At 47.5% G+C, this 26,664-nt stretch overlaps 4 protein-coding genes across 5 annotated transcripts; 3 read left to right on the top strand and 1 right to left on the bottom strand.

Annotated features, from left to right (window-relative positions):
* Positions 1-3,443: 3,443 nt before the first annotated feature.
* LOC128304254 (uncharacterized) lies at positions 3,444-4,506 on the top strand. The gene is made up of 2 exons (XM_053041411.1): positions 3,444-3,967; positions 4,155-4,506. Exons 1-2 carry the CDS (start codon positions 3,515-3,517, stop codon positions 4,494-4,496), a joined length of 795 nt encoding a protein of 264 aa, XP_052897371.1. The 5' UTR covers positions 3,444-3,514; the 3' UTR covers positions 4,497-4,506.
* A 166-nt stretch (positions 4,507-4,672) lies between these two features.
* On the top strand, positions 4,673-6,476 carry LOC128301086 (reticulon-4-interacting protein 1 homolog, mitochondrial). The gene is made up of 4 exons (XM_053037404.1): positions 4,673-5,099; positions 5,183-5,397; positions 5,491-5,825; positions 5,884-6,476. Exons 1-4 carry the CDS (start codon positions 4,769-4,771, stop codon positions 6,260-6,262), a joined length of 1,260 nt encoding a protein of 419 aa, XP_052893364.1. The 5' UTR covers positions 4,673-4,768; the 3' UTR covers positions 6,263-6,476.
* A 104-nt stretch (positions 6,477-6,580) lies between these two features.
* Positions 6,581-8,284, top strand: LOC128301087 (2-oxoglutarate and iron-dependent oxygenase domain-containing protein 3-like). The gene is made up of 2 exons (XM_053037405.1): positions 6,581-6,743; positions 6,813-8,284. The coding sequence occupies exons 1-2, from the start codon at positions 6,667-6,669 to the stop codon at positions 7,750-7,752; spliced, it is 1,017 nt and encodes a 338-aa protein (XP_052893365.1). The 5' UTR covers positions 6,581-6,666; the 3' UTR covers positions 7,753-8,284.
* Positions 8,285-11,437: 3,153 nt separating this feature from the next.
* On the bottom strand, positions 11,438-26,203 carry LOC128304830 (fatty acid synthase). 2 transcript variants are annotated; one of them, XM_053042067.1, is made up of 7 exons: positions 26,162-26,203; positions 20,927-21,557; positions 17,740-19,876; positions 17,507-17,652; positions 13,016-17,430; positions 12,792-12,935; positions 11,438-12,715 (listed from the first exon to the last, which is right to left on the bottom strand). In XM_053042067.1, the coding sequence occupies exons 2-7, from the start codon at positions 21,336-21,338 to the stop codon at positions 12,608-12,610; spliced, it is 7,362 nt and encodes a 2,453-aa protein (XP_052898027.1). In that variant the 5' UTR covers positions 21,339-21,557; positions 26,162-26,203; the 3' UTR covers positions 11,438-12,607. The 2 variants fall into 2 exon arrangements, with proteins under 2 accessions (XP_052898027.1, XP_052898028.1); XM_053042068.1 differs by lacking the exon at positions 26,162-26,203 and adding an exon at positions 25,795-25,864.
* Between the last annotated feature and the right edge of the window lie 461 nt (positions 26,204-26,664).

The following is a 26,664-nucleotide window of genomic DNA, read 5'->3' as shown; positions in this document are numbered from 1 at the left end:
CCATCATTAAATGGATGCCCTTATCATGGTCATGGCCTAACAACACAACAAACAACAATTACAGCACCGGGAACAGACACACACACACATATACATACGCGCATGTTTTGTTGCTTCTGTTAGCGCACACACACCTTCCATTGTGTACTAAAGCGGACGATTGTCATTGAAATGGGGGACGCAAATTCCTTCATATGACGATTTAGCATCACCCATACGCGAGATACGCGAGACACATAAAAAAGAGGAGAAGAATCACCCGCCACAATCGCGAGCAAAGAGGAAGAAAAACAATGCACAGACATACACATATATATTTAACACAACAGACAAAATAATGCCTCTCGCACACCGACGGAATCACACAAGCGCGCACGGCAGAACGCACACCCACACACACACACTGACAAACGCACGCAATCTAATGAAACTTCTAATGCTCTTCTGCTACAACACGCACACACATACCGATGCATACACATACAGGCGTGCAAAAAAACCCATGTTTTAAGCTGCTAATCATTGTTCCCGCAACTGAGAACAAACAGACTGTTTCGAGACGATTGTTGCCACTATGTGTCACTAATCGCACCCAACGCACTAATCAAGAAACAATACATACACACGGTGGGGACAGACATTGCCGCGACGTTTAGCAGCTGCTGCACCAGACAGCGCACCAGACCATACAGATTTTGCTTCATCTCATAAAAAAATCTCCCTGCTTCTCGCCCTCTACCTCATAACCCTTTTTCACATCGCTCTTTCTACTACAAACGTACTTATATTCACGAATTCTTCAAGCAAGTGAGTAACAATAAGAAGTAGACTCGCAGCCAGACGTAAGAAGAACGACAACAACAAAACAAATGTAACGACAATTGTTTTCCACTGGACATAAACCGTATGTTTCCATTCCACTCCTTATTGGGTTCCGAGCCCACCCACCATTCGCTTCCTTCTTGCTTTTTGCATCTTTGTATTTGAAATCATTATTATTATCTATCTACGCACAACACACACATTCTCTTTTCCTCACACACACTCGCGCGCACACAATAGAGCTACGATTCTTCGTGCTTCGTACACACACGTACGCAACCTCGTACGCACGGACGTACGCACGCAGAGCTCCCGAATCTTTCCCATCCCATCTCACTCGCTCGCGCATTCCTTCACACACAGGCGCACTCACAATTTTTTCCTTCTCACCCAATATCAATTCGAATGCAAGAAATCGCACCAATTCTTTTAACGATGATATCCTTTCTTCATTTATTATTATGCTCATCGAACGAAAGGTAACACACCCGGAATCTTAATTGTGGTGTGGAATTGGAAAATCGGTACCGCTACCGTATGTCTCACGACAAAACACAACTCTCTTTTTCGTTTTGATTCACTCTAAGTAGCCTTTGGACCATCATCGACACAAACGCCATCATTATGATCATACACACTTGCTCTATTTTCTATTGTTCATTAATTATTGATAAACCAGCGATTCCCGTAGAAAAGAACCAATTTTGGGGGAAAAAAAGAAACACCAACGCATTCGCAACTTCTCGTAAATAACAGCACACATACGGTAGGTGTCTTTCTCTCTCACACACACAGGGGCGCACACACCAATACGGGTCGGTAATCGATCAACAGCAACCAACAACACGCAAGGGCACGGTCAATGATAGATTTTCTTTTGGCTGACGGATTTTCTACTCACTTGCTACCATCTTTCACCATTCATTTCTACACTTCTGGGATAAATATTCTACCAACGATCAAAGCCACAATCCCATCCATCGACACTTGCAACAGCACAGAAAACGGCACCGTTTTCCCAAGATGACATAAATTATTCGATGTTTTTAACACAATTTAACAAACCTGAAGTGTACAAAAAACAATTTTCCACGTCTTCAACAGGAAAAACACCGATATCCAACTGGAAGGATTTTTTTCTGTCTCGCCTACTTTTCCTACCCAGCTAGACGCACAGTACAGAGTAAATGACTACTGTATTGGGCCGCGCCTGTGAGCTACTGCTGCTATTATTGTTGCTGATGTTTCTGCCACCAGCAGAATGCACAACCGTTTGCAATGTTGACTTGTTTTATACGGAAAGGTAAAGAACACAAACTCTTCGACTAGCGGATTACGTACATCAGCTTCGTTGCGATTTTGCTGCTAAATTCACTTTTCTGATGTGCGTTTTTCGCGTTTTCTTTCTCTGTGTGGCCACCACCAACTTCAGTCGATTTTGGGGGAGATCAAAACAAAGTGAGTGTACGTAAGGTGGGTGCATGTACCACTCTTTGCCAAGAGTGATAGAGAGCGTACGGAAGTTTGACATTTGGCACGAGGAGAGAATTTTGAAATTACGGGAGTTTATGCTCGTTTCTACAACCAACATCTTCTTTCGCTTGTTGTACGATCATCATACTACCGTTCTGAGTCTTGTTAAGGTATTCCAGGATAGCAAGACTCTTCGATAATCGCTTTTATCAACATCTTCATCGTTGTTTAAAATGGACACACAAGAAGCGTATTGAAATCACCTCTCATTCGTGCTCTTTCAGCGGGTCAGACAATTGTCAAACCGAAATGGGACTCTGAAAAAGCCGTTACAATTTGCATCTGATTGCAAAGAACTCTTTTTGTAACTAAATGGCTTCTTAGATCAAATTGTATTAAAGCTCATCTTACTTACTTATCCGGCGCTACAAGCGCTTCGTGGTTTTGGTCTATTCCTGAAAGCTTTTAAACTACTTATGACTGTCTTTCTAGCGGACGTATCAACGCCAACACTTCATTTCAATTTGGAACTACTAGTTACCTCCACTGTCTATATAAACTTAAACGAGTTTATGGGATGAGCCGGCTCATCCGTACCGTACGATGGTGAGCGGCTTCTTTATTATCCTTTAAATCTTCTATCTGCATCTGCCTCTCGATCGCGGTTAAGAGGGCTTCGAATTGAACACTGGAGCATTACAGCGTAGTCCCAGCTTCATTCGTCGCGTCTTCAGTCCAATTGCAGAAATGGTCACTTTTTCATAATACTTCTAAAAAAAGCCAAGCCATGTTTAATAAGTCAATCTACTTCGCAGTCTTTGTACACAGTAGAGTTGGAGGTATGTCCATGCTTCAATCGGGGAACTTTGAATGGTGCATTGTCTCAAGACAACATACTGAACAACTTCTAGTGGATATCCGTTCAGTATCTCTATAGAAAACAAGAAAAATGACTCAGCAATTGCATTTGCTATAAGAAAATAATTTCCCTTTTTCATTAAAAATTTTCCATTCCGGATCGTGTTTCAATAGAAAATTTCACCACTTGCACTCACCCCAGCTATAACGATCGAGGGCGAAAAGTGAAGGCTGTATTGGAATTTCGGGCGAAAACGGGCAACGTCAAAACACACATCACAAAACAACAAAACATTACTGCGACCCGTAGCACGTGTAGAACTGTTTTGTAGAATTAATTCTGTTTCGTTGCAATAGTAAAATGAACAAACAGAAACGCAAATCTGCGGCAAGTGCTTCCACTACCAATGGAAACGATACCGACGGATCGGACTACGAGGTGGAATGGCAAGTGAAGCCTACGCCGCCAAAGGTTACCAAGGCAGAATTGTTTCCGTTGCCGGCACAGGTTGAAAAGAAGCTACAAAAGTCGGCACGCGGTGCAAGGAAAGTGTCCTCGTCGGAAGACGATAGCGATGCAGAACCAGGGGAACGTTTGCCGACGCTAACGACCGCACAGATTGGTGCCATTCTGGAGACGATAAAAAACAATAAACGCCTAGTGTTGATTGTAAAGAACGTAAACTTCTCAACCGCCAAGGAAGAAATTGCAGAGCACTTCGATCAAGCCGGTCGTGTGAAAAGTGTACGCGTGCCCAAACATCGCTCGTCTGGGTTCGCGTTTGTGGAAATGGAAAATGCTGACGGGTTTCAGGTAAATGGACGATGGTTTTTTGAGTATACAATTATTCCCATCAGAATGTTATATCCCTCAACCGAGCACGCCCGGGATAAGGCAAATTGCAAGGAGGAAATGCCTTGTACCATTTGTATTACACTCAACACAAGCGCCGTCCTACTAGAAATTAAATTAAAAATAATGTTATATCCCTCCCAAACAGAAAGCATTCCTGCTCGATGGTTCTTATCTCGATGGACGAAAAATCAACGTGGACCTGTCGGAAAGTGGTAGCAAAAAGTCGGCCACCCGTATACAGCTTCTCGAGAAGAAAAATGCAGAAATACGGAAGCTACGCAAAAAGAACAAAAATAATGTTAAGGCCACAGATATAACGCTGGTACCGGATGCGGCCGTGTCGCAGAAGAAGGTGCCTCCACCGGACCGATACCTCGACAAGCCGAAACCGAAAAAATTTACCAAAAAGGAGGTGAAAAAACTTAAGCAAAAATCTTCTCTACGGGCTAAGTTTAAGAATTTAGAGAAGAAAGGAATAAAGGCGTAAAACAGGAGCATGGTACAAATATAGAAGAGTTGTCCGTTTTTCTACTACACAGGACATTCAAAGAGAAATGCTCGTCGCAAACAAAACCACCACACCAAGTGTAACCACTGGCTAATCCCCTTCACCATGTTGTGAAATCTGTCAAAAGCTGACTTTATTATTGTTTACAACAATAGTCCCGTTCGTGGTCCCGTGTGCGTGCCGTGGCATACCGTTGGTTTGCAATTATCGTTTGCTTTTACCACATATTTTCGGTTCTCATTGCAACGGAAATGGTACTTGCAAAATGTATTCGTTTTACTGCAACAGTAACCGGAAAGGCTGGCCCACGGGACATACTGGGTAACTTTCGCAACCTAGCAACCGCAACCGTCGCATCAACACCGAGCTCCACATCCACATCGGCGTCCACCCAGGAACAGCAGCGACGGCAACATGCTTCCTACGGCAAAATGTCCGGCTGGCAGATACACGCGTATGGTGTGCCACAGGAAGAGATACAGTTCAGTGATGCCATCAAAATGCCCATCTTAAGGTCACCCACTCAGCTGCTGGTGAAGGTAAAAGCGTCCTCACTCAACCCAATCGATGTAGCCATGATCAGTAAGTAGCGGAGGTGGTGGGAAAAAACTTGTTTTCCATTTAGATTTGTAGTTCATTATGGTTCGTGTTTTACTCATTTCCAGATGGATACGGTGCATCGGTCCTTAATGCAATGCGCTGCAAAGACGGTGGAATCGAATTTCCGCTCGTGCTTGGTCGAGACTTTTGTGGCGAAATTGTACAGAAAGGTTTGGGCATTTCTAGTCGTGAGCTTGAAGTAGGCGATGAAGTGTGGGGCATAGTGCCACTGCACTTGCAAGGTTGCCATGCCGATTACGTTGTGGTGGAAAAATATTGTGTGTGTATCCACGCGACTGTGCCCAAACGGGCCCAAAGACACATGTAATAATTGTCCGTTGATTTTATGTTATTTTGTTCTTCCTTTTTCAAGCTGTTCAAGAAACCCTCCAATCTAAGTAAAATCGATGCAAGCGCCATATTGTATGCCGGTATGACGGCCTGGTCGGGATTGTACATTACCGGGCATCTGGGCGATTTGCTCGGGGCCATTTCGCCCGTGGGTGGCGGTGCTGGTAAGAAGGTGCTCGTTTTGGGTGCTGCCGGCGGCGTCGGTACACTCGCGGTGCAGATGCTGTTGGCCGAGGGCGTTGAAGTGTTTGCCACCTGCTCGCCGGATGCAATGCAAATGGTGCACAATCTCGGTGTAAAATACGTGCTGGACTATACCGCTCCTGCGCACGTGCAGAACGTAGCCAGCGTTGGAAGGTAATGCATATGCGATCGGCGAAAACAATAATCTTAATTGCTTTTATTCTCGTAACAGATTCGACATCGTGCTGGATTGTGCCGGTAAAGGTACAGACTACGCTAACGAGGTACCATGGTTGTACGATCAGTACATCACCTTCAACTCGCCAGTACTTAAAAACATCGACGCAGATGGATTCGCGGCCGGCATGTACCAGAATGCGGTTAACCTCGTGCGCAATAATGCGGCTTCCCTCAGTACCCGGCAAGGTCTGGTGAAGTGGGGTTACTTTGTGCCGGCTCCGCAAGGTATCGCATATCTGCAGCGTTTAGCGGAGAAGGGTAAACTGTTGCCGGTGGTAGAAAAGGTTTTCCCATTCGCCAGTACGCCCGAAGCGTACGAACGTGTCTCGCAAAAGCATTTACGAGGGAAAGTTGTGATTGATTTCGAGTAGGCTGTGACGGCGATTACCTAATGCTCGTAGAACAAAAGAACAGATAGTTTAACTGTCCGAATCTGGTAGAACGTAGCTAAGGAAATATGGTAGCGAATCGTACCCATAACTATATGTTACGTGTAATTAAGGGTTAGAAATTTAAGGAGAACTCAATTACATCTTCCCATTTTTTCCTTCACGGTAGTCACACAAATACACGGAACTAAACGAAGCGGTAGTTTTGAAATTCTGTTTGACTGTCAGTTGACAGTTGACAGCCGGTTGGCAGGAACGAAAGAAAAAATCGACCAAGTAAACAAACTAGCTGCTGCTGCGGATAGGGACGGATCAGTTTATCGATTTTATTCCATAACTGTATTGCGTACTGGGAAAAAGGGTGCTTTTAGGTGTAAAACGCGGCCATGAGTGACGGTGGTGGCACAGTGAGACAGCGCAAGAAAAGCTCTGGCGATGGCGCTGGAAATAGGGCACGTAAATCGTAAGTAGAAACTAGAGTGGCAACTGTTGCTGGAAAATGTTTATATTCGTTTTTTTTGCTCTCTTCAAGGAAATCAACAACCAGCTCGGGCGGCAGCTCACCCAGTACCGCCCAACAGCACCAGATGTGGGCCCGGATAGTGCTTATGGTGGGTATTGCTGCCATCGTGTACTTTACCACGTTCCGAACGCGGGAAAAGAAGTTTGCCACCCAGCGGGAAGTGCTCGAGCTGCGCACTCAACCGCTCGACTGTTCCCGTCCGTATCTGGATGAAATCTCCAAGTTCGCCGGATGCATCCCAAACCAGTGCGGGCGGTTCGTGAGCGACAAGATAGTGTCACCGGCCGAGGCTGGCATTCTGCTCGATCTGGCCCGGGCAGGTTTCGAACTCGGTCAATCGTCGGGTGGTGCATCCATCCTCGATCTCCATTCGGGTGCCCTTTCGAAGGGCACCCAGTTCGTGAACGTATACCGGCTGCCCGAGGCCAAGAAACTGTTCACCAATCAACATATCAACGTGTACCGGCACGTGAAAGCGAAAGTACAGCAAGCCGTGGCGGACAATTTCCGCTTGAATGTGGACGCCCTGCACCTTACCCATCCCACGTTCTTTTCCCGTCTGACGAACTTAACCGCCAAAACGATCCACGATGAGTACTGGCACGAACATGTGGACAAGGAAACGTACAACTCGTTCCACTTTACCACGCTGCTGTACCTTACCGATTATGGGAAAGATTTTACCGGCGGGCGTTTCGTATTTATCGACAACGAAGGAAAACACAACCGGACGCATGTGTACATTGAACCGAAACGTGCCCGGGTCAGTGGGTTTACGTCCGGTGCAGAAAATATGCACCACGTGGAACAGGTTACCGGTGGCGTACGATACGCAATCACAATTTCTTTCACGTGCGATCGCGAATACGCAATGGCAGATCCAAAGTTTGCGCTAGATGACGAGGAAGAGGAGGGTGGCACGAATCAGGGACGGGTGGACGAACCCTGAGATAGGGCCGATACCGTGCTCGTTATCAGTGCGCTGGAGGAGCTTAGTGCGTAATCGCGCTTATGCCATTCATGCTATTCCATTCCCTCGGAAAAAATCGTTCTGGTTCCTTTGTTCTTCTTTTAACGTATTATGTGCATTGCCACAAATGCACTTCGTACATTGAAAAAAGAAATACCGCATTATGCCATCGCTTTGATTATTGAAACAGTATTTAGTTGTGTATTTACTACGTTACCATTTACGTTAAAGTGCGATCTCCTCCTGTAGCAAAAGCAATAGTCAGTCATGAGCACAAGTCCTCCCAAAAACTGCAAGCAATACGAACAAATGTAATTTTAATTGCAAACTAATGTAAACGTGCAATGGCATGATTTCATGCAGCATTAAAAGTCATTGAGATCAAGAAGCAAACGAACAAAAGAGGTAATTCAATTGCTGTAAGTTTAGATGTTTGCGTTTGCCGCAAACGCTAAGTATGCAGAGCCATGTGGTTAGGAGTAGGAAGTCATGTGGTGTACAAATAAATACTTTTAATGTGTGGATTAAGCTTACGTAGTTCATTTGATTGCTCACTTCAATTTCTACTCTGCGAACTTGGTCGAACAGACGTGTCCGTATTAGCACATCCGCAGTTGAGAATCGTCGTGAGTAAGTTATTTAACCCGATCTCCTTCTGATAGGAGGCATGCATTCCAATATCGTGCCTACTTCCGTGCAAGTCTCTTTTGGTGTTTTTTTTTGGAAAAAGGCTAGTTTGAATGTTCTCATGACCTCATGGTCGTGATTGCCTTCTGTTTAGGACAAGCTCTGCACGTGGGTACGTTAGAACAATTAATGTTATCACACACGGTCATCTCAACTCAGTGCCCTCAGTCCATCTTGTAGGTTAACATGGACATGCATCTCAACCAGCGGCGGATCAAACGGTAGACGGAGTAGCGTGTTGGGGGCCCCAAACAATTTGTGCTGTTTGTGCGAGTTTTGGAAATTTAGCAGCAGAGTTAATTTATAACACAAAATCTAATTAAAAAGGAAACAATTGGATCGAAAATATCCTTGGATTGTATATATCCTTGGTTATATAAAACATTTGTTTCTATTTGACTAGCTATATCGGCCCGGTAACACGGCTACGCAAGAGAAGTATGCAGTGTACTCAAACTCCTTCTTCTTTATCGGAACGACATCCTCAGGATATTGAAGCCTACCATTTCTGGCTTTTTTTAGACGATTATATGATATTCCTAACGAGCCAAACAACGTCACGCTGAACATGTCAATATAGCCCCCAAAAACCCTGCAATAATAGCCAACGTGTGAGAAACTCTTCTATCACGCGCAATTATAACACGTGAGAGCGGATCAGCAATATGCATACTGGAGGGGAATTGATGTCAGCTCCTGTTTTGGATGCTCTCTTGGTGTCGAAAATCTGAAAACAGCCCGTTTTGTATGGAATTTCGTACCGGCCGACGGTACGCAGCTGATTATCTCAGATGCCCACACACACGCAACACAAAACCACACAAGGCGATCATACCGAAGAGCAAACAGTTCCCCTCGCCTGAGTAAAATGTGGATACAGATCACACACGCTACACATAGCCACACACGGCGATCGTATCGCTCGAATGGTGAGAGCGAGATCGGCTGCCGATGCTAAATGCGAGCACCGCGTGATAAGACTCCCGCGTGATAAGCCAGGTATGCGAAAGAGGGAGGGGATACTGCCCCTTGAAGAGAGCGATGATGTGCGTTGCAGGGTTGGCGTCGTATGTATTGACAAGTCCAGCTCGGTGTTGCTTTGTTCGGGAAAGGCTATATGCGTTGACAAGTTCGGTAGAGCTATCGAATCACCGTCAAATGTTATTGCTGGCAACGATAACTTGCCAATGACTATATTATATTATATTTTATGAGATATATGAGACAATTATATGAGATACCAAAACGAGCCAAACAACATCACGCTGAACATGTCAATATAGTCCCCAAAAACCCTGTAATAATAGCCAACGTGTGAGAAACTCTTCTATCACCGGCAATGATAACACGTGAGAGCGGTTCAGCTATATGCACGCTGCAGGGACATACATGTTACCTTCTGTTTTGGATGCTCTCTTGGTGTCGAAAATCTGAAAACGGCTGGTTTTGTATGGAATTTCGTACCGGCCGACGGCAAGTTTTTTCGCATTTTTTTCATCGACTGGTGGAGATTTAAACGCATGCGCAAGACACGAAAATAATGTGCGCGGAACGATCGACATGGTGCGTATAGAGTTCTTAAAACAGAATGTTCAAAAATAACCACGTTTATCAAATAATACACCCCCATTATACTTACGTATTGTTTTATCAATAAAAATACTTTCGGATGGTGCTTGTTGCGAAACGAAAATCGCGAATTTAAGTGTGGAAAGACAATAATTAATTTGCATTGCTGTTAGTATTTTGAGTTGTGTTTCATTTGTTCGTTTGTTCGTTTTTTTATTACACTCTTGCCTTTACAACAAAGTATGTATGGTTTGTATGGAATTTCGTATCAGCCGGCGGAAAGTTTGAGCGAGATAAAGGATCCGCCCGCAATGATGGTCCAAGGACAATCCGTACGAAAGATGTTTTGTGGATCGATCGATTGACGCGCGACAGGAACCGATTCTTGCACCGGGACTATCATTGGAAAATTCGACAAATGTGGTTGCAGATCATTTCAAGGGCCTCATGCCCTCAACCCCCTCCTTCATCGGTTTTAAAATTAGAGGCCCCAACTATAATTCCGCCCTGGGCCTCCAAGGGGATTGATCCTCCACTGATCTCAAGAGATTAATTGACCAGACAGTGATGTTAAAAAGACAACTATCTACGTTAGCCATTAAATGACAGGCATTGGTTTCACTGCAGATCGTCAGATTAATTACAGTGCGATTAATTAATTAATTACAGACTCGTTAAAGTTAAAGCTTCTAAGACATGACCTCACAAGAGACTTCTAAGCAAATGCAGCGTAAAATGCCATCCTTTCAAGAATGACAAGGCATTACGTACTTACATAGTAGCCAGACTAATAAATAAAATTCAGTTACGGTACAGTTGAACGAATCCCACAATGCATTTGCCCCCCAATAAACCCCAATTCACCAATCATCCACTGTTAATTACAGTTTTATTTTGTATGTACATCGTATTTTTCGGCGTCAGCACACCTTTATTTTCTATCGTTTCTGTCTTGTTCACATAAGCCACGTGGTTCTATCGGTTTGCGCTTTACTGTACCCACTGTTGGGGTACCGGCATACAAGCTCTTTAGCTATCCATCGCTACTTGGTTGCTATGATGGTTCAATTCAATGTGTACTGTGTTGTAGTGAAATTTAGCTCACTAAAGTGCCGCTATAAACTGTGCCAGAAGAAGTAGAAGGATAAATTCCTCGCCTTAGAAAAGACGATTGCATAAGTGCATTTGTGCAGACTATCTGTGAGTGTGCATGTGTGTTTGTTTTTCACATTCAAGAGTATATACGTAGTTAATGGATATCGAACTGCCGCATGGTAGCTGGCGTGGAAGGACACATTTCAGTTCTAACAATAGTTTACATTCCTCTTACAGCACATAGAGCCACTAGATAGAATTGTTTTATATATTTAAGTTTTGTTAGTTGCTTAACTTCATTTGTGACTTTTAGTAGTGTTATTGTACTACTGATCATCTACCAAAAGGCAAGTAACATGGTATGTTTGGTATACACTGAGCTACCAATATTTCTCGGCCAACTCTTCTACAGTCCTAACTGCCACAAATGAAGTTAAACATCTATCATTTTACTCTTAATAGCTAAAACCTGGATGTCCCTTTTTGTTTATGTTCTGCTCCACTTTCTCAAACCTTGCCCTAGAAAATCCACACGCTTCTTCATCCCTCATCTCATGCCATATCCCTTCCTTCCATCCATTTTCATACCAGTCATGTGAAGAACCTCCTCTTCATGCTGATGTTCACGGGTACGATTCCTTCGGAACACGAGCAAACAATTTTTTCTCAACTTTCACGGCAATTATTATTCGAAATGCGAAAGCAAACACAACTAATCCATATAGACTTAAAAACCGAACGAAAGTACAAATGAATCGCTCCCTCATGTCATCCGGAGATTAATTGGATCGCGAAAGGATTTTGTTTTGAAATTGTGATGTTTCTGTTAACTATTGAGTGGTTCGCTTGTAGCAACAAACTGTGCTAGCAATCAAACGATCACCCATCACACACACGCCGGTCCGTTCTGGGACCGGGTTTTTATAGTCTCTAAATTCTAAACTCTGTACTACATCTCAAAAGTGATGCATTTTATAAATGCAATACACCCAACTCCACTTACATTCTATGTGTGTCACGTATGTTTGTTGTTTTTTTCCTCTCCTTGCCACTAATATCTAAGGACGAGCGCAATTGGCACTGGTGGCTCGTCTTTGGGAATGTTATTTCATGTAACCAATTTCCTGCTGCTAGTTCAGCATTTTACAGAGGTAATGAGAGTGTATATGTACAAAAGAAGCGTTATGCATTGATTTTTGTTTGTTTCTCGAACGCAACAATCGCAAAGGTGGTGTTTCCGTGCCTAGCTAGCGGAAGAATGATATTTGAGCGTAAGTATTAGAATAATTAAAGTGCTGCGTAAAGCATTCATCGACATGAAATCACTGGAAAAAAGATCACAAAATTTTGATACGCAGTCGCACTCGATCCGCGCGCTTTCCCCAATCGCGTCCGCTCCGTTCCGTAAGAACCGTCAAATTGTTTCAATAAATTACACCACGGTCCGCATAGGAGCGATGGAGTCATCGTCGAGTCGGCCTGTTTAGAACAGCTGCTGCAATACGCTCGCAATCTCCTTCATCGAATCGCCCGTTAGCATCGATCGATGGTCACCCTTTACAGTGAAGATTTCAATCTTTTGCTGGCAAAGCTGAAGAAGCAAAGTTCGCAATTAGTATCAGCAAGTCTCTTAGGCGACATTGTCGCAATAGCAATAGGATACTTACATCCGATAGTCCGTAGTCACCCTGCAGTTTGGCGTAGTTCTCGGTTGGCTTGACCAATCTTACCGTGGCCTTAATCTTGGATGCCGGCTTGTACATATGGCTGGCCACGATTTTGCCCACGAACGACTTGGCGGTTGTGGCAAGCTGTGTAGGAAACAAGCACAGAGATATAGATTTTCGATGAAACACTATTAATCATGGCATTATAATCACAAGAAACCTACCAACTGTCGGGAGTACTGCTGTTTCTTCGCATGCACCATCTCCGCACATTTGGCCACTCGGTCGTCCCACGATTTTGCTTCCACCAGTTCCTTCGCCGTACGTCCATAGTCCAAGTTACCACATACCATCGCAAAGTACGCCAGTGCGTACGCTTCGTCAACGGCTTGCACGACCTCCCCGTTAGCGTTACGCTGCTTCTGGGCCTCCGTGTACCAGCTCACGTAGCGGGGCGATCCGTCCAGCAGCAGCAGATGACACGCATCGCCTGCCTTTTCCAGCTGGACCACCATCTCGTAGGCGATAGAAGCACCGAATGAGTAACCGATGACCGTGTAAGGGCCCCGCGCCTGCACCGTGCGGATCTGCTTGATGTAGTAGGCCGCTAGCAGCTCGAGCGAATCCAACGGAGCTTCCTCTACACACTGCAAACCATACACCGGTACTGGGAGCGTTTGGGCAAGCGGAATCAGCGCCGTAATGACACCTTCGATTGCGTGCACCGCAAACACTGGTCGCGCTTTGCTTCCTGCCGGGGCAGCCGATTCCAACCGTACCAGGCACTCCTTCGGCATCAGATCGGCGCTGAATTTAACCTGCGTTCCGTCCCCGATGGCGTCCTCTTCCGTGCGCTTACCACCGGCTCCAGCGGTCGCTGCAGCCGGTGCACCACTAACCGCACCAGCATCACCACCCGATCCACCCTTTTCGAACGAACGTAGCTTGCCGAAGGTGAGCAACCGGATCTCAGCAGCGCTCAGCACAAGATCGAAGCTGCGTTCCAGCGTTTGCTTAATTTCGGCACCCATCAGCGAATCCATACCCAGGTCGGCGAGCGTCGCACCGTCCGAAACGTTTTTCGTGTCCTTCAGCCCAAGAATGTTTGCGATGCAACCGACCAAACTAACGCCACCCGTATCGGTTTTCCGCTTTTCGGCAATCACCATCGATGCCAGCACCGGGCAGGGTTGCTGCATGAACAGGTCCATCGTCTGCAGACAGGAAGGCATACGCTGCGGTAGCGTACCTCCGACCACCGTATCGTTATCGCCCAAGTTCTCCAACACCAGCCCCGTGTCACCGATCGCTCCCCACTGAATGGCGGTGGCTGGCAGACCGGCGGCATGACGTGCCTCGCAGATACGCTCCATTGCTGAATTGGCCAGCCCATAGTTCACCTGTCCCTGGTTGCCACGTCCACACGAAACGCTCGAGAAGCACACGAAGTAGTCCAGATCGGGGCACAGTTCACGGGTAGCTACATCCAGATTCTTCGTACCATCCACCTTCGGTACGCACACCGCCTTGAAGTCTGCCTCGCTCGAGTTCTCCAACAGGCCGTCACGCAATACCGCAGCCAGATTGAACACACCACCGACCGGTCCATGGCGGGCCGCGTCCGTCAACAGCTTCTGGGCACCCTTCAGCGTCGTCACATCGTTCGTGTCGATCACCACCTTCACACCGCGCTCAGTCCAGCGACGAATCATCAGCGACTGATAGCCGGAACGAACGCCGCTTCGGGACGTCAGTACGATAATCTTCGCGCCACGCGATACCAACCAGTTCGACAGCTCCAAACCGAACCCTCCCAAGCCACCGATCAGAATGTACACCTTCTCCGCGTGCATGTACGTACGCGGAATTGCATTGATCAGTTTCGACGACGGTTTCACGATCTTCGCCTTCTCTTCTTCCCGCACGCGCACCACCACTTTGCCAATGTGCTTGCCCGAAGCCATAAAGCGGAATGCCTGCTCGACTTGCTGCTCGGTAAAGACGCTGGTTGGCAGTGGGCGTACGGCACCACTCTTGATACCGTCGGCCACCAACTTCACGACCTCGGCGATCGTCTCATCATCACCTTCCATTACGCTATCCAGCAGAATACCGTGGAAGGAGGTGTTCTTCAGGAACACGGACATACCGAGCGGGCTGTTGTTGTTCAGATCGAACTTTCCAATCTCCAGGAAACGGCCATTCAAACCCAAGCAACGGATGGAAGCCTGCAGCTTCTCCTCGGCGAGCGAGTTCAGTACCAGATCGACACCACGGCCCTGCGTTTCACGCATCACCAGCTGCTCGAATGAACAGTCACGCGAGTTGCCAATGTTTCTATCCGTCAGCTGCGGGAAAGTACGCTTCAAGAATTCGCGCTTTTCCTTCGAACCGACCGTCGTGTACACGGTCACACCGGCGGCTAGTGCCACAGAAATAGCGGCCTGCCCGACGCCACCGGAACCAGCGTGAATGAGGATCGACTCTCCGCGCTTCATACGGCCTCGCATGACCAGCGCATAATACACCGTCGAGTAGACGCACGGTACCGTCGACGCCTGCTCCATAGTCCAATTGTCCGGTATCTCCCAGATCATGTTGCGCTGCGCAACGCACGTCGTAGCAAGTGATTTCGCCTGTACCATCGCCATGATGCGTCGTCCGTTGGAGTCGCGACCGGCAAACTCCAGACCCAAGATGCAGTCCTGCGTGGCCAGATCACCGGGCAGAGCGTCAGCCCCGAGCTTACCAGAACTCAGCATCACATCACGGAAATTGATCGGTGCGTAATAAACCGTGCACAGTTCCGTGCGATCGTTACGTGCCGCCGCATCCGGACGATCGCGAGAAAGCGAACTCTCGATCCACTTCAGACTCGCCAGATCACCCTTGGTGAGTGCGTTAATATACGCATGCTCTACCGGTAGCGATTGTGCATTCGATTGGTTGTCCAAACGCAAATGACGGAATGAGCCCCAGGCGGCCGTCGGCGTTCCATTTGCCGGACGGAGCACGTTGCAGATCAGATCCTTCGCCAGCTGTTCCTTGTACAGTGGGCCGGTGATCGAAAATTTGTCCGCCTTGCGGTCCTGGATGAAGTAAAGCCGGGCAAACTTTCCGCCCAGCTCGTTTTTGACGCAGTTCATCAGACCTTGGGCACCGCAGAGTTCCTCGCCCTGGCACACGATGTATACATATGTCGAGGCTTCTTCCGCCTTTGCCAATGCCGCCTTCAATTCTTCCACCCAGTTGAAGGAGCGTTCGCTTATTGCGATGATGATACTCTTGCGCTGTGCCAATTCTGCTATGATCGGTCGCAGTACCACAAACACCTTCTTATCACACACTTGCGTGCTGATGATCGTGAATCCTGCCTTTGCAATCGTTGCACGGCTGCGTGCATCGAACGTACTGCGCGATTCTTCCAACAGCACAAAACCATCCGATTTGATCGAGTCACGCAAATTGCATAGGATTGCATCCGGATCGGCACGTCCGAACGTGTCGTATCCGATGGCCAGATGACAGTTCTGCTCGATCGGACCGGCCGCTGCGTCCTTGTTGATGACTCGAACACCCGATTCGCCGTAATGCTGCACCAAGGTGTCCGGTTGGTGGCTGGTGACGACGGCCACATCGCTGGCCAACGTTGGTTCACCCTCGATGATCGCTTGCACCGTACCGGCCATCGTATTTTCGGGCGAACGTTCAAAGCTTGCCTCAGCGACCTTTATCTTCAATGCACCGGAACTGTTTTCAATCACCAGATGTACGGCTGCCGTAATAGACCGCAACCGTGCCTTCTCGCTGTTATCCTCCGCGAGCTCCTTTTCGTTGTAGTTCGGTACGAACGCGTACTTCTCGAGTGTCGGCGCAGCCTGTGTACCCTGGCGGCGAGGAGCCAGTGTGGCACGCAGTCCACGCATCTCCACTCCACCCGACTTAATGACGTTAATGTCACGGTACATGTACACTGGAATTGTGCGATCATCACCGGTCTGCGTGAGGTTGCTCACCAGTTCCATATGGCGTGCCGGGTTGATGACGATCTTCTCGATGCGGGTCGGCAGGTACAACTCGCGCAGATCCTTTCCAAGAATGCTGAACTGTAGCATCGTGTCCATAAAGCTGACCCAGTTGTCGCGCCACTGCAGCTCACCGGTAAGAGCTCTAGAATCGCTGCGCGTTACACCGCGGAACATATTCGCGTAGTCGTAGCCACGCAGACGCAGCTCTTTGTAAACATCGCTCATGTTCAACGGCAATCCTGATTTGTCCGCCTCGAGTTTGTTTAGCGGCAGCTCCTCCAGTTCGATCTTTTCCGGAATCGTAAGCTTGCCGGACACGGCCAACGTGCCACCTTCGCAAATCTCAAACGCCCCGGTGCCATCGAAGAAGTTAATACCGAACTTCACCGAACCATCCTTCGGAAGGATCGTGGCACGGTGGAACACAGCGTTTTCGATAACGACTGGCGTTTTTTCAATGTCCGCTCCTTGCATTTTGGCGTAGGTTCTCCAGGCGAGCGTAAGATAACCGGTTGCCGGGAACAGGACACGACCGTCAATTGTGTGACCGGCTAAGTAGGCATCTTCATCCTTTCCGAGGTTGACTTCGATGATTGTTTCTCCCGATTTATCTACATTGGAGGAAAGCGTTAATATTCGTACTATTTGTGTAAGAGTTCATGGTAAACCTTCGTGATGGTAACTTACTTTCAACGCCAATGCGCGCAAGGAACCAATTGATCGAATGGTCCCACTTCACTAAAGAGTTCAACATCGGAGTTCCACGACCAACTGGGTACGTAATCGGACGGTACAAATTTTGCACTTGCGGCTGAGCACCGGCAGCATACAGTCTGAGGAATTAAAAATTCTAGTTAGAAAATTCCATCCTACCTTAGCTACTCATTTTCCCTTCCAATATTCGCTTCTCGTATACTTACTTGCCAAGATTGCTCAGCAGGAAGATCATATTGTTCGCATGATCACGCTTCATCAGGCTCAGATTGGTGGCATCCTTACCGAGGGCGCGCTTCAAAATCGCTTGCAGCAAACCGTGCGGTGCAATCTCGATGCAGATCGCATTTTCCGGCACATGCTTCAATCCTTCCGCAAACAGAACCGGCGATAGCAGATTGTTCACGTGGTACGCCGACGACGATTGTTGTGCTAACGGTGTTGGCCACGATTCCTCCGGTATGCTCGTACTGATCCAACGCGGCGTACGATTCTTCGGGTTGGGAATGATCTTGTCCAGCGATTTGCGCAGTTTCGGTGCCGCATCAGCAATGTACCGACTGTGGAACGCAATGCCCGACGATTTGACACCCTTGGCAAAGATACCTTGCGCGTTCAGGTCCGCGATAACCTTTCCCACGGAATTGACCGGACCGGAAATGGTAACACTGTCCGCGCTGTTATGGCATGCGGGTATGACATCCTTCGGGAGCTTCTGTTTGCATTCCTCCCACGAAAGTCCAACCGCTGCCATCTGGCCAGCAATTAGGTCCGTGTCGTGAATGCTACGGCCTCGCCAGTAAGCGGCCAGTACGGTCTGTTCGGGCGTGAAACACCCATCGGCATACGCACATCCCAGCTCACCAACGGAATGGCCCACCATACCGTTCGGTACGATGCCAACGTGCGTGAGAACATCCGTGAGCGCCACCTGCACGGCCGCAATCGAGATGAACGAGTTCAGAATGTTATCGAACTTTGTGTCGTCACTCTTCGTCAGCACATCGATCAGATCGACACCCTCCGGACGGAGTGCTTCCGCACAGCGATAAATGCTATTATGGAACACCTCCAGCTGCATCAAATCCTTCGCCATGCTAGCCCACTGCGAACCCATGCCGGAGTAGATAAACCAAACGGGCCGCTTGGAATCTGCGCCCACCTCCAGCACCTCGCGAACTGTTTGCGACTGTCCATCACCGGCCACCACCGTATATCCGCGATGATTGTGCAGCGGAATATTGCGACTGTGAATTTCATTCACGATCCCAACGAATTCTTCATCGTCCTTGCTAACTGCCGCTTGGTCGAGGAACGCTTCCACGGCTTCCGTTGTACGGCCGGAGGCCACCATCAGCTTCGGGAATCCATCATCCTTCGGACTGATCGGTTTTGGTTTCGGGTTTGACTTCAGGATGACGTGCGCGTTCGCTCCACCGAATCCGAACGAATTCAAACCAATGATACCTCCGTTCCAGGGGAGATTACGATCCACCACCTTCAGCCGTCCATCCAGCAAACCGTAAAGATCCGGATTGGGGTTTTTGTAATGCAGATTGCCGGGTATCACGCCCTGCTCCATCGCGATCAAGATCTTGGCAATCGAGCATACGCCCGACGCCGGTTCCGAGTGGCCCATGTTTGATTTTACCGAACCGATCAGCAGTGGAGTTTTGCGATCCTTGCAGAAAAAGTCGGTAATGGCGTTCACCTCCTGCGGGTCGCCCACCTTCGTGCCGGTACCGTGCGCCTCCACGTACACCACGTCCGCCGGGTTTAGCCCGATCTCCTCGTACGTCTCCCGGATCAATCGTTTCTGCATTTCACCGATCGGGTACGTGATGCCCTGCTCCTTAAACCCGTCCGTGTTTGTGCGCACGTTCAGCACGCTCGCGTAGATGCGACGCGAGTTGGAGGCACGCTGAAGAAAGGTAACGACACAACCGTCCGACCGGACATATCCATTGCCCGACTCGTCGAACGCTTTGCACATGCCGTCTTTGCTCAACATGTTCAATCTCTTGAACTGCAGCGACATGGTCGGTTTCAGAATGAGACCACAGCCGGCCACGATCGCCGCATCACAGTGTCCCGCCCTCATGTCGGCGAACGCCTGCGAAAGCGCAAACAGGGAACTGGAACAGGCGGTGTCGACCGCGTAACTGGGACCTTTGAAGTCGAAGGTGTATGAGATGCGGTTCGCGAACATTGCACGGGCACATCCGGTCAAACCGTACCCATTGACTAGGTCCGGATCGGCACACCAGTGCTGCTCGGTTTCGGAATTTGAGCAACCGATATAAACGCCGGTACGACTACCGCGTATTTCCTGTGGATTGATGCCTAAGAAAAACATAGAGAAAACGAGGTTAAGAAGATGCATTCAAAATACAGAAAAAATATCATATTAGTCCACCCGCAGAGTTGTACTGTGCATTTATGAAATTCGTCGCTTACGATACTACACACTTTAATACCTTGTGACGTAATTTAACGCCTCGTCAAACTCTAAAACCCACTGGAGCTCCAGACGCCATTCAGACATTGCTAATATCCGGTACTTCCCGCAAAGCACCTTCCATCGAATATTTCATTTTTTTCTTATGTCGATGCCAACGACGCTCAACTAAAAATCGACGTAAATGAGCTATTATTTGTTATGGCCAATTGCTGGACATGCTTACAGCGACTGGTTCGAGCATGAAGTTACAAGAGGAGCGTAACGAACGGAACGTTCTTTAAAGATCGCACCTAGCGTAACATTGCCTTGCATACACACAGCAGTCTCCATCCGGAATGGATGGCAAGAAAAAGATCAGTTTTGCTGCAAAAAAGGCTAAGGGAAAAATGGTTTCAACGAGCAACGAGCGAGAACTCTTCAAACAGTACCACCACTCGCGTACTGTAATTTTGTGTACCACGTGAGACATTCGATCGCGTACAAAAATTCAGCACGCCAAAGTCAAGAAGCGAACGACGACGTCAGAGATCGTCCCGATCGTTCGATGGGGAGGGAGAATGGCACAAAATCAAATAATCGTTCAGGCAGGTAATGGCGCAGTGTGACTCTTTTCCGCGTTGTGCGTCATTTGCGGTCGATGCAAAGAAAGAAACTGTAAGTACACCTGGCACATTTTTTGTGGCTCCCTTATCATACCAAACATTGGCAATGATCGCACGATCAGACAGAGCTATTTCCTTGCAGGTTAACAGAGTCATTAAACGGAGCCGAATAAAAAAACTACATTATGACATTTCTAAACACACGGTCGTTTGGAGAACCGGTTTTTCTAACATCTTCCATTTTTCGGAAGAACAATTATCGTCGTAAAATGCGATGGTGCAGCACCGCTTGTACGCGCTCATCACCATTCCGCCCATGCGTGCACTTACCAGCATCAATGATCGCTTCGTGGGTACACTCCAACAGCATGCGCAACTGCGGATCCATACACTCGGCCTGCTTCTGGTGAATTTTGAAGAACTCCGCATCCAAATGTTGCAGATCCTCGTCCTTAATTTTACCGATGCGGGTCGGCAGATCGTACAAACCGGCGGGCCAGCGGCGATCGTCATCATTTACCATATCGACACCCTCCAGCAGATTACGCGTGAACTCCCCAATGTCGGAGCTTTCGGGCAACCGGCCGGAGAAGCCTGTGATGCAGATGTCATCCAAGATGGCGGGCCGGTGGCCGACGTGGCCACCCACACCAGCGTCGACATCGTAGTGTCCCCCGGCGAGATCGATGGGGACACCGCGACGGGTGTCAGTAGCGGTCACTTCCTCGAAGCGGGCCGGCATATTGCTGTTGCTTTGATTGCGTCGTTGTTTTCGTCTGTTCGAACGTTTTCCTCGCGAAGGAATGGCTGCGCTTCCGCGATGACGACACTCGGAAGCCTGCTGCTGGTTGCAACTGTATCGACGACGTTTACGTTTCGGGCTGCGAAAACGTCCGGCCTTTTGCTACGTCTAGCGAAGGAAGGACAGCTTACGCACTTACGCTCAAGTTGAGACTATGTTCTAAAAATGAGAAACGAAAGAAAAATACGAAAAACCGATCATTCAGGGCCATCGATAAGGGTTTACCAGTGGAGGGAGACTCGAAAGGAAGCACAGATAATTAATTTCACGATGGCACTGCAAGTGCAGCCCTATAAGAACCGCTGACAACAACAGTCAACCCTCGGTGGGTGTTGCAATCAACACGAAATCCTTTCGCCAACAGTGGCTTCCTAAATTTAAACGATTAGGTCATGCTGGTTTCTCGCACCACAATACCATATGCCACAGTGGCGGAATGTGGATCGTTTTATGAGAATTATCCCGTCTCGCCATGTGCCACACACGCGAGCTCAAATTTAATTCGATTAAACCAATTCACCTAAACCGATTATAAGTGGCACAGTAAATCTTTCTTGCAGCAGGCCAACAGCTCTCAAATGGATAGACAATGGAACTGATTTTGGCATTCCTGTCACATCAACATTAGAAGTCGCAGAAAAATTGGCATTACTTTCTCTAAGACTTTCTCTAAGACTCTAAGAATTAGCAAGTGTTTTGTGTGCATCAAAAAGCTTTTCACATGTCAGCTGCCGAAATAAAGTCGAAAAAAGGCATCTTCTGCTTCGTTAAGAAGACACCACCTTAAGAGGATCGGTCTGCCATGTCGTTAAGACTTAATTTACCCGCAGCCGGATAGTCCTGCGTACGGGGAGAGTGGTCCGGATGGGATTTTAGACCGATCCTGTCGTGTGAAGACCGGCCTGCCGCGTGGGAAATAGGAATCATCCGTAGATAAAATATGATAACGAATCAAAAATAAGCACTAAACGCTATCTATGTAAACGATTACTATCGAAATACTTTGACGGAGTGGCATCCGGTCCAGTAATACTCTAGGACCTAGATCTAATAATAGCGAAATGGTTCCGTTACCACACGCGATAACCAATCAGCCGATTGGTTGTTATCATCTTATCTATATCAGCGAGCCATACTATCATGGCAACAGTGCACATATGGACATACGCCTAAGACAGGCCCCCCTAGGCATTTACGTTCAGCCGTACGAAATGCACACACGAAAAAAACCGGAAACCTGATTTGAGCTTTTTTCCGATCGTGAAAAAGTATTGCGTCGAATGATACGGCACTCTTAGAATATTCATTCTCATTTCCATACATGACCCTTCGGATGGGTTCAATTGACGTAAGAAGCGCCAAGACAGTACCGTAGGCTTCTACGTCTGCGATGACGAAAGAACAAAAACCTCAATTACTTTTGTTCCAATCTTGGCGGTTTACTTGAAGTTTTGTAAAGGTCTGTCGATACGATACGATACGTGGACACGGGGTCCATCTCATTGATAAATGCTATTTGTTTGACGGAGAAATTGTTAGGTATTTTATCTATGTTTCACCCAAAGGCAGTGTTGCACACAAGACTCAACTTTCGATTGACAGATCACTTAAGGAAAAAACGCTTCAAGTCGTCCGCATTTGTAGTATTTAATGACTAAGTCGCTTATCACAGAAACAGAAATCAAACACATAGTCACATGTTACGCTTTCAGGTTATTGTGGAATGTTCGATGTTCATCTGTAAAATCACATAAGCGACACACATGAAGTCAATGTATTGTTTGTGCAAATTTCCAAAAAAATAAAACACACACAAATAAACAAAATCAACAGACAACAACAATGCATGATGTAACGAGATCATTCGAGGCTGTTTTATCACGGTGATGTAATGCCAACTTTGGCACCCTTTTGTTTGACGAGACACGTGTAAAAGCGTGGATATCCAGCAAACAAGAGCATATTCCCCCCTTCCATGAACAGTTCATTCCGGGGATGGTAAAGAAAGTTAAACCAAACCCTGCGGATCGCTTTGAAATCTTTCCCAATTCGCTCTGCTTTCTCGGGGCGCACCGTACCAAGGTTCGCACTTGGCCGTTGGAATGGAGGGCACAATTTCGCCGAAATCGTATAGCGGAATATGCGCATCGAAGTCTCGCATGCCAAGCGAAGCGCTGACAAACAATTCAAACTCTCCGGCAATGCTACGAATGGCGACCTAAATAAAGGAGGCGCATAAAAGTTGCAAAACTCCGTTCACTATCCCCCATTAGTGAAGGTCCACGGAGGTCCATCACGGCAACCCTTGCGGCGGTTGTTCATACGGGGTTCCAAACCCCTCACCAGCACGGTTACAGGTGTTGTGCTGATGATGCGCACCCTTATGAAAGATATTTACCATCAAGTTTTGGGAGACACACAACAAAAACGCACCAAAGGAAGCTGTCCGTACAGTTCAACGTCAACCGACCGACCGATCAGGCGATTTGCGTTACGAAACACATACACACAAAAAAAATATCAAAATATCGTCTGATCATGACTGGCCAATACGCGGTAGTAACGCCTCGGGGTATTGATAAAAACGCGAAACACGACCTAGAGACAAACGTGCCTACACACGGACACAACAGAAGATGCATCTGACAACAAAAAGGTTGCTCTTTTTTGTAATCTTGCGAGAAAAGACCCAAGCCAGCCGCCATGGACAAGAATGATGCTGTCGGTTCAGGAGCTGTATAAGAGTTGAACAATCATTGCTTTTGTGTTTTCTGTGCTACACAAATCAGCATCACTCTCAAGCTGGAGATCACGGACTACAGCGATCATCCGGTGTATACTCTATTGTACACTCATTGTCGTGATGGTTGATGGAACGGCGGTTCGTCCGGCTCAAACTGTTTGTACAGGAGGGTACATCATATTCTTTGCTTCCAGATATCTTCAGATCGTGCTCTAGAAGTTTTACATTCTTCAAACGATCATGTTAACTGTGATGTCGTGTTTGGAGTGATGTGTGAGAAGTCTATGCCGTTTGAGAACAGTACAATTAGACTATATAACAACTCCAGATCATTAATTCAATCAGTATTCTCTAGATTTTGCTCTAACTAGTCTACTATGTAGAAACAAAAAATCTTCCAACATTGACGTCTTTTTTATCGCCGATTAACGTCAGTCGTTGAAGAGGTGGATGATCATGCCATTCCTTCCGACGTTAATCTCCTCTCATCGCAAGGTGTTAATATTTGCACAACGATTGGCAGATGAATACAAAAACGAAAGAAATCCAACACCAAGAAATAAGGTGCCGCAAAACTCCTATCAAATCGAACGACCTCTAAGGAGGCTGGTACTGCCGGAGCAATTGCTATTCGCGGACGATTATCACCCTCCGCCTAGGGGAGATCGAGGCAGAAAGCAGGGAGGGGGGTTGAAGAAGCAACGGTGTTTAATGTTTTGCTTCGTTCAAGTTCATGTTTACACTTCCGACTCTCTGACACGCCATATGAGGCGATGTTCGTTGCAAGAGTAAAAAATAGAACCGCTCCATGCACCAACGCTGCAACAACGTGCGCGTTTTCTTCTGTGCTTGCCCGTGCGTGTGTCCATCTGACACGGTTGTCTAATCGCACGGGAACAAACTGTTAACATATTGCTAAGGTGATAGCTCCCCACGTGGAGTGGCTATCGATTGCAATTACGTTCCATCGACGCATTATAATACACAATATTGAAATCCAAGTTAAAATGCCTGCAAATGCAATTAGATACTTTTTATCGCATGCAGCCGATTTACAGGGGGTCTTCTCGATAGCTTCTCTTTACAACCGCTGGCGCTGGTTTGGGGCTCGTTATCATGTCTCGCTAAATTCCACAGGTGTCACACTCTGCCCCAGCTTCTATATCACAATCTGCTTCTTCACATGGCAACTTCGAAATCAATCCCATACGATCGCACTTGCAATGGAAAGGCATTGGTGCGGTGCTGCGTATCTGCATGTTCTAGCTCTTCTTTTGCGAGCCTTTTGTGACGTTCTTCCACTCCTTATCATTAGCGTATTATTTTGAAGTGCTAATAGAATGTGTACTTGTACGTAGCCGAATTGCCAGTTGTTTGAACGGTGGCGGACAGAAGCTATTGTGTTCAGCTGTTCATCAACATCTATCAACAGGCTGTCACCAGATGATCCTCTTATACAGTCGAAGGATCGAGGATTGTTTTGTCGCTGTTAAATGACCTCTAGATATCCTCTCTCTCTCTCTCTCTCTCTTCGATTACAATCACGCGTACAGTTTCCGTTACTCGTCTCAGTACACAGTGTACTTAACGCACTTCAAATTCACGTAAAGCTGCTACAGAACACAATCGACCCTCGATCGAGGATTAACTCACTGTGTGTGCGTGTGGATCAACCCAAACACTTGCCGTCCTATAGACGGGTTCCTAGCTATATCGCACAATTATCCCACACACAAACACCACAGTCTCTTCTTTTCCGCTCTGGCTGAGATGATCGGCTGCCAAAAAATCCCGTCTGCCTCCGAGAACTATGCGGCATCGAATGAGCAGCACGATTGCTTTGCGCCCCAGATCAAGATCTGCCAGTTGCGACGCGAATCTCTGCGTCCACGAGGGGGACCGCGGTCGTCAAGTTGGCTTCCTTCCCACCACACATATGCGCGCGCTCACTTCACACCGCACCCTGGAGCCAACCACTGTTTCTAACGTGACGCCACGCAACAACCGCCGTATCTCTCACCTCTCAACACAGCAACGAACGATGTGTGTGCGTTTACAGTTTTTGCCAAGAATCGGATGATCTGGACAGCTGCGCTTCGTGTCACTTTGCAGAGTGGTCCGAGCTGATTAGCTTCGCTGCTGCTACTGCTGCACACGAACAACGGCCACCGCTAGACGTTAGAAGTCTTTGGAGGGGAAAAACGGAACCGGAGGTCAACTCTGGACCGAACGCGCTGAAGCTTCGCTTTCAACTAGCTTCCGCCCATCGACGGTGGGTCCTACTTATGCTGCTCACCGATGGGCACAGGAAGAAGGTCCCTCATTCGCCGCACTTTCCATCCCCCGTGCATAAGCTTATCTCTCGCGTCTCATCATCCTTTCGGCACCATCTTTGTGTTGGTGAGCAACGCATGGAGCCAAACGTTCTCTCCGTCCTTTAGCACACGACGTCCTGACCCTTATCAAGTATCACGCACACCCCAGTGATCGTACGTTTGGTGTAATGCCCTTCTTTCTCCTTTA

The sequence above is a fragment of the Anopheles moucheti genome, chromosome 3 (assembly GCF_943734755.1).
Source record: "Anopheles moucheti chromosome 3, idAnoMoucSN_F20_07, whole genome shotgun sequence".
NCBI classification, from domain to species: Eukaryota; Metazoa; Arthropoda; class Insecta; order Diptera; family Culicidae; genus Anopheles; species Anopheles moucheti.
The sequence above is the reverse complement of the archived record's forward strand: the minus strand, read 5'-3'. Positions and strand labels throughout refer to the sequence as shown.

Coding starts and splice junctions, on each gene's coding strand:
- LOC128304254 (XM_053041411.1), top strand. CDS start 3,515: ATGAACAAACAGAAACGCAAATCTGCGGCAAGTGCTTCCACTACCAAT. Junction 3,968..4,154: donor AAAATGCTGACGGGTTTCAG/GTAAATGGACGA, acceptor CCTCCCAAACAG/AAAGCATTCCTGCTCGATGG.
- LOC128301086 (XM_053037404.1), top strand. CDS start 4,769: ATGGTACTTGCAAAATGTATTCGTTTTACTGCAACAGTAACCGGAAAG. Junction 5,398..5,490: donor TTGTGGTGGAAAAATATTGT/GTGTGTATCCAC, acceptor TCCTTTTTCAAG/CTGTTCAAGAAACCCTCCAA. Junction 5,826..5,883: donor AACGTAGCCAGCGTTGGAAG/GTAATGCATATG, acceptor TTCTCGTAACAG/ATTCGACATCGTGCTGGATT.
- LOC128301087 (XM_053037405.1), top strand. CDS start 6,667: ATGAGTGACGGTGGTGGCACAGTGAGACAGCGCAAGAAAAGCTCTGGC. Junction 6,744..6,812: donor GGAAATAGGGCACGTAAATC/GTAAGTAGAAAC, acceptor GCTCTCTTCAAG/GAAATCAACAACCAGCTCGG.
- LOC128304830 (XM_053042067.1), bottom strand. CDS start 21,338: ATGCCGGCCCGCTTCGAGGAAGTGACCGCTACTGACACCCGTCGCGGT. Junction 19,877..20,926: donor CGAAGCGATCATTGATGCTG/GTAAGTGCACGC, acceptor TGTTTTTCTTAG/GCATCAATCCACAGGAAATA. Junction 17,431..17,506: donor TGCGCGCATTGGCGTTGAAA/GTAAGTTACCAT, acceptor CCTCCAATGTAG/ATAAATCGGGAGAAACAATC.